The 13,400-nt window shown below is 40.7% G+C and overlaps 1 protein-coding gene across 2 annotated transcripts in view; it reads right to left on the reverse strand.

Moving 5' to 3' along the window:
- Window positions 1–7,551: 7,551 nt before the first annotated feature.
- Window positions 7,552–13,400, reverse strand: part of GPR176 (G protein-coupled receptor 176) — a 134,396-nt gene continuing 128,547 nt past the window's right edge. For both annotated transcript variants that reach the window (XM_079125958.1, XM_079125959.1), the window contains exon 3: window positions 7,552–10,623. In XM_079125958.1, coding sequence (XP_078982084.1) covers window positions 9,516–10,623 — 1,108 coding nt within the window. In that variant the 3' untranslated portion in view covers window positions 7,552–9,515. The remainder of the gene's footprint in view (window positions 10,624–13,400) is intronic.

A 13,400-nucleotide genomic window follows, 5' to 3' on the forward strand; every position in this document is an offset into this window, starting at 1 on the left:
CAGAAAAACCAAGGAATTATCTGAGTAAATGAGCATGATATAAGCATGTCTGCAAAAGCCATTGGTAACTCTGGCCTGCTGTGGCGTGTCTTCTTCTCTGGCTACTGCCCGCCGCGTGTCTTCTGCTACTGCTTTTCTGCTAATGGCTGCTGTGCGTCCCTGTCTCGCTCCAGCTACGCTTATATCACCTCCAGGAGGCGGAGAGCAGGGCCACGCCTCTTACGTAAAGATTAGGCAAGACGCTCTGAGCAGGCAATTAGTGCTCGAGAACACATGCGCATATATCGTGTGTGGATGAGAAAAATCACCTGAGTGTGCTTACGTCAATTAACCTCCTCGCTGCAGATGTGATCAGGTGCCATCCCGGCGCCGCCAACATGGCACAGCCCCCAACAGTTTGCTTGTTTGTGCCATCAAGTTTGTAAATCCCAAGGCCTTAAAATGTCCCCTTTAAGGCACACAGTATCTTTATATGTCTTACTAAGGATATTAAGGACACTGATTTTTAAAACGTTTTCTTCCTGCATATCCTGTTTGTCCTCTAAGTTTCTTTTTTCCTGTGTTCTTATTGTAGCATCAGTTTTTTATGCTAAATACTTTCCTCAGACAAATTCTCATTTGTCCTTGGCTGTCTAAGTATGGTTAATTCCTGGGAATTGGAGAGGATATTTTGATTCCTAACTTTATAGTAGGATGATCTGGTTGGGCTGTTTTGAGGAAGTGTCTACTGTTAGCACTTTTAAGTCTTTCTTCTTAGTCTAGTCTGATTCCTCAGAAAAGGTACCTCCAGTTTCATCCTTGAAGGATAGTAGAATACGGGGTAAAGACTAGGAGATGCAGGGGTTGGGGACTCTGGATGGAGAAGTGGCAGCTGACCTAGCAGTGGGGACCAAGACAGCAGATCTGTCTAATTGCCCCACCTCTTATCCAGTTCCAAACCTGGAGCAGCTAATACCTTAGCTAAGCATTACCAGTTGTCAGAAACAAAACAAAACAAAAATAAACCTCTAGCATAAAAAGCAGACTCCGGGACAAACCCACAGAAAAAGTTATCCATAATATCAGAAAATATTCTTACTCTTATAAAGGAAAAAAAGTCTTGGGTATTTCTTGTTACTTTTGTGGGGTCAACTGGAACCAGTGAGTTTCTTTCCTATTCCTTGTGCCATTATGGATTTGTGACTTATTTTTAACCTCTTAAATGGAGTTTTACTGGGATTTTGGGAGAGAATAAAATTAGATATGTATAACCAATCAGCCTTCCTTTATAAAGAACTATAAATGATTCCTTTGTGACTATTTTTCATTAATTTAAAATAAAACAGATAAAGCAAAAAGAGGTAGATTCCAGACAGAAAAACAATGAATTAATCTGAGAAAGTTATTTTATTGAGGTTATATCCCTGAAGCTTTCAAACATGTTATTCTTTGTAAATAATTAGTAGCTCATGTATTCGAGAGTATTTTCAGCAGAAATATTATAAAATTCTGGCTCAAATTAATGCACACAATATGAAGTTTATTACTTCATTTAACTGGAAGTTCAGAGATATGGGCATATGATTTAGCAGCCCAGAAACTTCATTAAGAAGGACTACTCTGCTGTCCTCTTTGTCACCACCATTTCAGTGCTGGTTCCCCTCTTGGTCATCATGACTCACTGCAGTCTGATCTCAGAGTAGTTAATCCGTAGAAGCTTCCTTTCTTGTTCCTTTACTGTAACCCAGGCAGATCCTATCACTCTCCAATCACTTGCAGATATTAAAAGTCTAGTTCAGTTTAAAACTGCAGTACAACTTCTAGCTTAACACACTTCCCTCCCCTACCTTAGGGCTTGCAACCTGAGGACCCCACAGGATGATACATATCAAATCCACCTGTATCTACTGTGCCCTTTCTGGGTCTCCCTATTGCCTCCACAGAGTTAGAAGGAAGACTAGAGAGGGCAGATATCTTCTCCTTGAAAGGCACAGCCATGGTCCTCTCACTTGGGTACTGTGGGGTGATCTCTGGAGGATGGCTTGTGATCCTCTGTGTACCTGACAGGTGCAAATATGGCACTGGTCTGACTGCTTTCAAGTCCCCTCACCATTGTCACATAGCTTACCTTCCAGATTGGTCAGTAACCTCTTCTCAGGCCAAGCTTCTGTGGTTCCTACTTGACATTTGGGAAAATCACCCATCCTCATCATGTCACATGGTGGGTGTGAAAAAGCCTTTCTCTCTTTGCCCTCATATTTCTCTCCAATTCCTTTCCCATATCTCAAAATTCATGAAGAGCACATCAGCAAGTACACCCCCTAATCAGATTTCCAATTGGAAAGAAGGCCTGCCTTGCATTTTTCACTGAGCAGATGTCTTATGACCTAGATAATGCTATTTAAATTTCTTCTGTCTTCACTCTACATATAGCCTCAGTATGTGTGGGGACAGGGAGAAGGTTGGGCAGCAAAGCTCATTCTGCTGCTTCTTAATTAATCATATGAATATGAGAACTTTAACTCCTCTTGTCCTCAGTTTGGGGACTTCAGCTACAATCCCAAGACATTAGAGAAAGTCCTACTGAGCATTTTGTTTTACAATCTTAAGGTGGCCAGCAGAATTCTGGTTAAATGCCTCCTCATTCATATATAGAAGGAGAAGCTCACTGGTTGCTATGATTTGGACATGAGTTGTCCCCTGGAAAGTTCATGTGTTATGCAATGCAGATATGTTCAGAGGTGAAATGATCAAATATGAAAGCTGTAAACCTCATCAGTCAATTAATTCATTTAGTGTATTAATAATTTCAATGGATTACTGGGTAGTAATTATAGGTAGGTAGGGTATGTGTGGAGGAAGTAGGTCACTAGAGGTGAGGCCTGGACTATATCTGTCCATGGCCCCTTCCTCTCTTACTCTCTCGCTTCCCCTGCTGCCATGAGCTGAGCAGCTTTCCTTCACCACACCCTTTTGCCATGATGTTCTACCTCATATCAGGCTTTGAGCAATGGAGTCAGCCAACCATGAACTGAGAGCCTCTGAAACCATGAACCCAAAATAAACTTTTCCTCCTCTAAGTTTTTCTTATTGGGTATTTGAGTCACAGTAACAAAAAGCTGACTAACACACTGATGAACCCATTCACAGGATAGAATTTTTTATTTTAACTCTATCAGTAAACTCACAGTATATGCCCACTACCAGACCAACAGGAGTCTCTAGGAGTGTACCATGCAGATTCATTTACTCTAATAAGAATCTACCCAAAAAGCCAAGGACACAGTGGACTCTGTTAGGAAGAAGAAAGAAAGGTAGATGTTCAGGTCGGGAGTAATGGCATCAGTTCCACTTATGACATGTTCACATAAAAGCATTCTTGTGTATTCAGAATAGTCTTGAAGGTAACTGAATGTATTTACCTTTCTTTCCCACAATAGCTCCCAGTAAGCTAATGAAAACCCTAATCAAACTTTAAGTACCTTTCCCTTCACAATTTCAATTTTCTTAGTTTCTCTAGATCACCTATATTTAAAATTGGGTAGAGTCCTGGTATTCTCTTTTAAGGGCTGGGTCTGGGAAAAGAAGTGTATCTCTTATCATTTGCCTTTTAAATGATTGTGCATTATATTAAATTGTCCTCTGAGAGAATCAACCTAGAGGCAGAAGGCAAGAATCTAATTCTATATATACCTTAGGGTAGTATTATATAATATCATTTATACCAAATTTCCTCCATAAAATCTAACAAAGGAGAAAATGCAGAGGTACTGAGACTCTTAGTAAGAGCAAGATGAAACAAACAAATGAGGTTTCTATAAGCAGCATTAATGTAGATTAACAATAGTCTATAGTATCATTAAATTTCAGAGTTGAAATTTCAATCCCCCTTTTAAGGGTTGAATATGAATGAACCAATTGCTTCAGTCTACAAGCTTAGTGTGAAAATACATAATTTTATTTTTTTCACTATAGCTTAATTTTCATTTTGAGACCCTGGGATGATAGAAATAACCTCAGATAGTCAAGATTTCCTTCCCTTTCACATTTATACCATGGTATTATGGGGGATGATGATGGAAGGGACATCTGTCTTGAATATCATCACTCAGTAATCTAAACAGGTTGTCACTAAGACATTCAGTCTTCTTGTCCACTGGCACCTATAGGTTTGAAGCTTCATCTTTTTTTTTTTTTAATGACACTCATGAAACCATCTATGAGGTTCTGCCTGCACAGAGTCATTACCAGACCCTGTATACTGGGGATTCATAACCTGGAGAGCAGGATATATACAGGTTCCTTTGTAATTGCACAAATCTTTGTTTTGCTGAATCCCTGGGACTTTGCCCGAGAAGCAGTCTTTGAACCCATTTAGCCAAAAAGTACAGATTTCTGCAGTCTCATCACTTTCCTCTGGCCTCTCCCCTCTACTACTCAACCCAAGAGAAGCTTTTTCTATGGGCAGAGATGGCCTCACTCTCTTCATACCACCTCAAATCTCTGGCTATCCCAGAGCATCTCAACCTTAACATTACTGATTATTTTAGACCAGACATTACTTGTTGTAATGGGCTGTTTTGAACAATGAAAGATGTTTAGTAGCATCTCTGGCTTTTAGTCAATCGATGCAAGTAGCATCCCCCAATTCTTGACAATCATTACCAAAAAAATCACCCTTAGCTAACCTAAAGAATTCCCTCTGTTTTAAAATCTTGGCTTTGATATAAAAACAAAAAACAAAAACTAGGAAGAAACCCAAAAGCAATTCACTTTTCTGTGAGGCAATGAATGCCTGCCTGGTCCACTTGCATTAAGTCATGCATGTAAATGGAAAGGGAATGCAGTTAATATTTAAAAGCACTATCCCATTGGAGTTTTCTCATCTCTCGCTTTAGAATATACACTTAGAATGTTCATTCTAGCAGCTTCTTTGTGTGTATATTACATTTTATATATGGACTGTAATGAATAAGCATATAGCAATTGAGTGGGGAGGAGGAGGATTTAATCACTAAATTCTGATCAATGCAGCTGAAAAAAATAATTATTCTTCACATCTAACACACATGTCTGTAACCATGTTTTTTAGTATTGAACTTGCCTTTCAGGTTCATAACTTATCCTCCCTTTAGTAAATTAGAGCAAGGTTTGAGTGTTTGCATAGAGAGATGGATCAAAGACCTTGCATTTTATGCCTTTTACCTTTGCAGGAAATCAGTAACCTTTCCGAGGAAATCAGTAAGAACCAGCAATAACTCTTGGCAGCAAACCTTTCATTAGCTCATATGTGAAGGAGATTTCACCATTACCCCAGGGTCTGTTTCCTCTCATTTATTCACTCATCTATCGTTTATTCATTAAATTTAGCAATAAGAGGCTCCTGAGTTCCCAGAATATGAATATCTGTGGAGATCCAAATAAAATAGTGCTAGAGATCACAGTTTTCAGGCCTTTATTCTGCTAATGAACTAACATCCCCTTTGCACAAAAAATGGAAAAACACTGATTGGAACCTGAGGCTAAGAGAAGAGGAGATAGTTTAGCTTCTGAAACCTCACATATGGAGAATCTAAGATCATTTCAATATTTTAAAAACCTCACACAAAGAAGCTTTTGATGTTGCCCTGGGCATTAGTACTGATTTCAATTCTTGTTTTATTCATAGTCTCCTGCTATTTACCATGATTTATTTATGTTTTGGCTATAGAACACTAATATAACACATTAGTTGTGACATAAACCTGCTAAATTTTATCACTATTTGGGGGAAAGTTAATCACTTTGTATAGTGTTATTTACATTATATATACAATTGTAGACTTCAATATGAAAGCATTACCATTCCTCTCTACCAAAACTCAGTCTGAAATAATTTTTCTTCCCTGAGCATTAGATATGTAAGGTAGCAACTGTGTGCACACAGCCACTTCACCCCAGGTGCGGGTCTGCCAAGAACTCAGCATGACCTAGACAGCACAGGACAGTGGCTCTTTTCTCTAGTTCAATCAGACTTGTGCTTGAGCTCCAGATGTTAATTTAGTGCACCAAGTGATTAACTACAGTTCCTTTTCTAAGGACAGGTTTGTATGTCTGTCTGCCCTTACTCTATGTATACTCTGCTATACTTATGTATCATTTACAAAGTAAATTATGTGCATTCATATTCAGATATGGCTTATAGGTTTGTGGCAAAGTTGAACATCCTTTTAAAGTCCTTTTTAAACTAAGGATTGTCTAAAGAAATACTCAGGTTTACAGTTTCTTTCTTCAGGGATTCAAATAGTCCTTTGGCATTATGTACTGCCCCCAAATTATCATCGTGTTTTTAAAATTATCATTAGAATAAATGATGAAGCCATGAGTTAAAATAACTTTCTGAGTAACATTCCACATAAATTCCCTGATCACATTTTTAATATAGTGTGTCAGGGGCAGCATGGCTAGAGCTTCACTCTGTGCCAGACATTGCATTAAGCTGATCATCTCATTGAATTCTCACAACTGTTCATAAGCTGTATTATTGTCTCTCTTGGATTGCACCTGAAAAGAGAGCTCCAGAAAGGGCTTTGTACAGGTATATTTGGAAGGACATGAATGAGGCTAGAGAAATCAAGATAAGAAAGGAGGAAAAGTCAATATCAGAATGTGTTACTCAAGTACTGTGGTGGGCAACAGGGACTCGATTCTGCTTGGCCTCTTGACAGAGGTCTCCCATAATTATCTAGCAGAAGGGCAAGAAGCAGGGGTATTTAGTCACTGGTTCCCATGCCCCACACCTCACAGCACAGGAGGTAGGAAGCTCTCCCAGGGAGGAAAACAGAGAAGCTAGGCCTTGACTACTTCCAAGGGAGTGAGGGAACAGAGCCAGCAGAGAGGCCCACTGCAGACCCAGCCAAAATCAGATCAGAGGTGAAGTATGTGAGTCCATGCAACAGAAGCTTCTGACAAAATTATCATCTATCATATTATCATTGTCTCTTTTACAGAGAGACAATTGGGGTGTGTGGCAGTAAACTCATCTGCCTAAAGTTATAAAGCTAGTCGTGGTAGAGCCAGGATTTGAACATGAGTAATCTGACATCAGAGCCCAAAGCCCTCACCACTGTGCTACTGACCCTCTCCTATGCAGGATACAAATGGCTGTATGACAGTCTTCCCTTGTACAGCTCCACCTAGAGATTAGAACAGTCCATCTGCCAGCTCAAATTGAAATTCACCTTCATGACATTTATTCAAATGTTGAATTTTCTTCTTTGGGAATTCATTTTCTTCCAGTTGCAGACACACAGAAAAATGCTGCTGCAATGTGGCACTTGCATTTATGGGGAAAAAAAATGAATAACTTTCAATCGAGACCATGCAGGAAAAGAGAGGTTCAGATGGTATGACACTCAAGAGGGAAAAGAAGGGAGAAAAGCATAGCTCATACAACTTTTTATTATTGTTGTTCAGAAACTGCTGTTTAATTTCTAAAATATTATTCTTCAATGAGTATAAATACACCTGGCAATAACCTGTAGACGTCAACCATCTGCTTCAAATACACATAAGAAATACACCCAACCAAACTCTGCTTCATCAGAATTTATTAAGTTATACATATAGATTATCAGGACAACACCCAAATGGCTACATTTGACAGACCCTTGTAAAGTGGACAGAATTTTCTGACAGATTATTTCTCCCTTGATAAAAGTTGTAACAAGTATGAAGGCTTTGAAAGATAAGCTTGAAGGGCCACAACATGAACTACCAGGGCCAGGAACTATGGATGGCATGCACACAGGGTCCAGGAAGCAGGAGAGCCTCAAGAGAGGTGCTGTCCCCTGTTTCTGCTGTGAGCAAACAAGGCTGCAAGGTAAGAAGCACAGAGAGGAAGGTGCTTCCTCTGCAGGGAAGGTCCTTGGCTTCATATTCAGGAATCACAAGGCACCACACTCAAAGAACAAAGAAAAGGAAAATTCCTACACATGGTCTGAGCTTCCTCCAAGGGATAAGGGATCAGTGTGCTTAGAGGAGGGGATGTGAGGACCACTGCCTTTGGGATGTGGAAATTTGCCAGTGGGGACACACACCCACTTCCCTTCAAGCTTGCTCAAGGCACCAGATTGGCACTACCAAGTACCTACCATTAACAGGAACAAAACACTCCAGAGAGAAGAGTGAGGCTGGCTCTTGATTTGTCCTCATTAAAAGTGAAGCATTAGGTTTGAATTCAGCCTAAAGAGATGAGCGCCACCAGGGGACTAATCAGCTGAGAATGCTGCCCTCCTTCTTCCATCCACTCTGGCTCCTACTGAAACTTCACTGGGAAGGAGGAAATAAAGAGCTTGCCTGATCTAGGTGTTGCTTTGGCAATTTACTATGATTACTTCTCCCTGTTCTGTTCATAGCTCTGTCTATGAGAACCACAGTTGTACAACACACTAAAAATGAGACTGGCATGCTTGTCCATTTTCTCAGAATAGAGTCATTTTTGTCAGACTCTTGTCAGTCTTTTAGGCAGAATCATCTTTCCTAATCAAGTATTTTTTAGCTTGATGTTTCCAAAGAACCCAGATCATGCTAACTTTGCATTTCTCAGCCACCTTTTATGCCAAATGTTTCCATAACATGATTTTTTTCCAATATATTTTACTTGTACTGATTATTACACAGCACATTTCATATGAGATTACGTGGAAGAGAAAAGATATGGTGACATGGGCACCTCTCAATCTTTCTTCTCCACCTCGAAGTTTCTCTCTCATTTGTTGAGAAGACACAGCTTAAGAAAAAAAGACACCTTAGTGAAGAGCCTGTGATGTTTTCCAACTAACACTGGCCATGACAGAACAAGGCAAGTCCATTTTTCTGAGACCCTCATGATGCAAAAGAATGTCAGGATAATCAAGAACAAAAATCTCTCTTATCCCCTGGGCACATCTATTGCCATGCTTGTCAAACAGAGATGGAATAGTCATCCCTTACTTATATCCCAATGAGAGGGATGAAGGCTATCGGGAGAAATAGTGAGACACATGATTGGGACTTCCAGGGAATCATTGTCAGATTCCATGACCCTATCTTCTCAATATAAAATGTTTTTCTATTTGTTTTATTTTAAAGTTACCCCAATACACATCTTCTTTGTAACCACTCCACTCCAAAACTATCTTTGGCTTTCCTGCACCCTCTGAGCTTGTGGACATTCCTCTATGTATGTTCTCTTCTGAGCCCAGGGAAATGAGGACTTGCCCCAAGATGCACATGGAACACTCACCCCAAGACATGTTCCAATCTGCCCAACTTCCATTCCATAGAGAAGAATGTGGACTTTACACATGGATCACTGAGACAAATGCATCTACTCCCTCAATAAAGAGGACATTTGATTGTATACAGATTTCCCTTTCATTCAAAAGCATTCAGCCCATACAGGAGGAATCATCCTACAGTGGGTTGCAATGAGATCTCACAATTCATATGGTCACAGTGAAGAAAGGACAGAAATGTAGAAGCTCTCTGTTGCTTCCAGGGATTTACAATCCTTGCTAGGAATCCACCTTTGGGAAAATGCTCACTTTATTGTTTCTGCTCATCTTCCGCTCCACTCTGCCTGCCTTGGGCATCTTTGTCTGGATCAGCTCTTCTGGGGTATTGCCCAAGGGGGGAAGCAGCCTCTTCTTGCTGTTTCGGGTCTCTGACAGCCACTGAGGGGGCAATTCAAAAGGCCCAAAGCCAAACTGCAGAGAATATTTGTCAGGGAATGTCTCAGGCTCCACATGGGCTGCTGGTGCTACCTGGGATACAGAGTCCACTGTGCCTGGGGGTGGTGCAAACTGTGGTCCCTGTTCTCCCTCCAGGGAGGTGACTTCTTTGGCCTGGAAGTCAGCAGAACCGAGGTACTTGGCATCGCTCTCTTCCTCATCCTCCGTGGGCTTAAAGATCTGCTGTTGCCCAATGTGGAACATCTCCAGGAGCTGGCTGCCTGAGCGCACACTGGGTTCCAGGCTGGTATCAGTCACCCCACTCCCAGAACTAACCACATTCCGGCGGCTGTACCTGTGATGCAGCTGCACCAGGGTCCCTATCAAGCACTTGCGGACCGATTTGTTCACAGTTAGGAAGAGCACAGGGTTTGCCAGCAGAGACACCTTGGGCAGCCAAATGGCAGTGAGCAGCAAGAAGACAGAAGTGTCAGGGATGTTGAGCACAGTCTGGTAGACAACCAGCGTGGCATAGGGCACACTGCACAGGATGAAGACCATCACCATGGAGAGCAGGGTGGCATGTAGCTCAGCCTCCCGCTGGGAGGCATAAGGGATAGAGACAGTGTTCTGTGGGGTCCGAAGCGCTGCTATGATGACCTTCTTCTTCTGGCTGGCACTCAGGGCCCGTCGGATCAGAATCAGGAAGAGAAAGACCACAGCCACAGGCACAATGATGGTGGTGATGTTATAGATCAGAACATACACAAGGTGGCCCAAGGAGTTGCTCCAGACTTCTGTGCAGGTGGACATGGCATAGATATCAGCCACATTGGTCACTGCAAACACAGGGACACTGGCCACCACTGCATGGGCCCAGATGTACATCACCAGTTCCCGGGATTTGGCATCAGATATTTTTCTCTCCAGTGGATAGAGGACAGAGTAGTACCTGCACAATACACAATCAAAATTAATTTCACAGAAGATACTCTGCCAATCAAGGGAATCTAAATTACCAAAAATAGGCAAGAGGGGGGAAAGGATCAGGTTCTTCTCTTTGGCTTAAGCCAGGTAACTGCTAGAGGAATCCAGGAAGCCAGACTTTAAGTTTTGAGAACTCTACCGTACACTAAGAAGCATCATAGCATCAGTACACCAAAATAAATAAATGAGCTGTAAAGATATTTGTTTTTCACTTTAAGGGTAAAAGTAACTTGTTACATTTTTACATGGGCTAGAGAAGCTTCAGGGAAATTTTCAAAGCCACTAGCAAAGAGAAATTTGCATACATATTCAAAGCCAACCATGCATTGGATGTCATTAGCATTCAAAGCTGTTAAGGGCAGAAGAACCTGGATGAAGGCTGGATTCCAACAAGTTCCAGCTAACAAAAATTATGCCTGCTCAATTGCCATTGTTCTCATGATAACCCTAAGAGCAAATGATAGTATTAAAATGCTGGCACAATTAAATTTTTGTTAAAATCAGATGAGTTTTTTTCCTTCTGAGCTTTAACTGGATGATTCTATAGCTACCCAAACACATGTACATTGTTTTATATCACCAGTGATTTGGGGAAACTGAGTAATTCATTCTGAAGCTCTTCCTGTCATGAAGGGGCTGTCACCTGCTGTCAGAGATACGGTGAGTGTCTTCATATGAGCTCACCCCACACTTCTGCTGTCAGCTAATACTGAGTTGACCTCCCAACAACAGTGATGTTCACTCACTCATGGGGCCATGTAAGCACACATGACAAGTACCACCTCTGTACCTGTCCTGTGGTAGTTCCTAAGTTATAAACATGAAAAGGCACACATGTCTGTAAACTCCATGGGAAGAAAGACTTGCACGTGAACAGTTATAAACAAGGAGGCAATGACCTTACTGGAGGCAGGTGCAGGACAGGGATCACCTAGAGCTACCTGGGAAAATATCAAAGAGAAAGCAGCATTGTGATGGAGTCTGGCAGGGGGGCAGCAGGGAGGAGCATCCCAGACTGAGACGTGATGAGAGCACAACAGTGACCATGGATGATCAGGAAAGGATGGAACATGGTGAAATATGTTCTAGATTTCTTTCTGGGAAGGAAAGAAAGAGAAAGACATGCATAAGTGAGCCATGCTCTCAAAAATCTTTTTGTAAATACAGATCAATTTTTCTAATCACAAGTCTATAAACATGTGATAACTCCACCCCCACACATGAATGCATGCTCACAAGTCCACTGGCTCTGCTTACATTTGCCCTCTCACTCACATGAACAAACCCAGGCCCCCACCAATTCTTATTCCATTATGTACTGGAAATGGACTATAGCACAAGCACCTCATTATAAATAACTTTCTTAGTGTGTACATCTCTAGAAGATGATGCAGGAAGTGTGGGTGGCTTTCTGATTAATTTGCTGACTTGGTGCCATGTAACCAAAAGTTGCAGAAGAAATGAAAGGATGTCTTCCCTTTCCCTTCATGTGCACCATGCTGATGCCTAAAAAATAACTTCTGAGTAATAAAACAGGAATTTACCCATCTTATTTTCCTACTAAAAGAACTTGTTTATCTTTTTGTGTTAATGAAGGTAAAAACTGCAATAGTTTTTCTCCTGTAAAGATAATAGGGATTTCTTTTTTGTTTTCATATTTCTGTGTCTAAGATCAGGGCCTGAATAAGGTTCAGGAATTACTGCTTTGTTTCCAGGGTTAGTAACAAACTATTCAGTATAAGACATCCCCACTCTTATTGAAACCTATGCTTAAAATTTTTCCAAATTCATATTTGCATTATTCACAATAGCCAAAAAGTGGAAACAAACCAATGTCCATCAACTGATAAATGGAAATACAAAATGTGGTCTACCTACAATGGAATGTTATTCAACCATAAAAATGAATATTGATCATGCTACAACATGGGCGAACCTTGAAAACATGCCAAGTAAAAGAAGCTAGACATGAAAGAACACATACTATATGATTCCACTTATATGAAATGTTCAAACAAAGGCAAATATATAGAGACAGAAAATAGATTAGTGGTTGCCTAGGTCTAGGATGGGAATGGGAAATGACTTAAATGGGCACAAGTTTTCTTGGGAGAGTGCTGACAATTCTATAAATATACTAAAATGCATTTACTTGTACCTTTAAAATGGGTAAATTTTATAATATGAAAATTATATCCCAAAACCACTTAAAAAAGAAAGCTTCCAGGAAAGAAGACTCAGGATACAAAGCTGAAAACTTAATACTCCACCAGGTGCAATGGCACACACCCGCAGGCCCAGCTACTGGGAAGGTTGAAACAGGAAGATAGCTTGAACCCAGGAGTTGGAAGCGAGTTTGAGCAACACAACAAGACCCCATCTCAAAAGGAAAAATTTAAAAAAAATTGCCAGAACGGATAGTACAAGGAGCAGTGGAAAAGACATCTGTCACAGACACAAGTAGTTCAACACCACATGCATTAGATCAGCCACTAGAGTGTGAACTTGAGCCAAGGACTCTGGTTTCCAAATTATAAATGATGGCAATATCTAAGACATAAGATTCATTTCCAAATGAATAACCTTTTAAAGATGATCAGAAGAGAAAACAACCACTATGACAGTATGAAGCCTTGGATCTAAATTGTCCAGAGGAATTCTAGTGTTATATGGCTAGGTCCAAATAGGCCATCTAATCATTTGTTAAGTAACCACTGAATCATTCTCTTGTTCTTCCAGAAA

The sequence above is a fragment of the Sciurus vulgaris genome, assembly GCF_902686455.1.
Source record: "Sciurus vulgaris genome assembly, chromosome: 2".
Classification (NCBI taxonomy): Eukaryota; Metazoa; Chordata; class Mammalia; order Rodentia; family Sciuridae; genus Sciurus; species Sciurus vulgaris.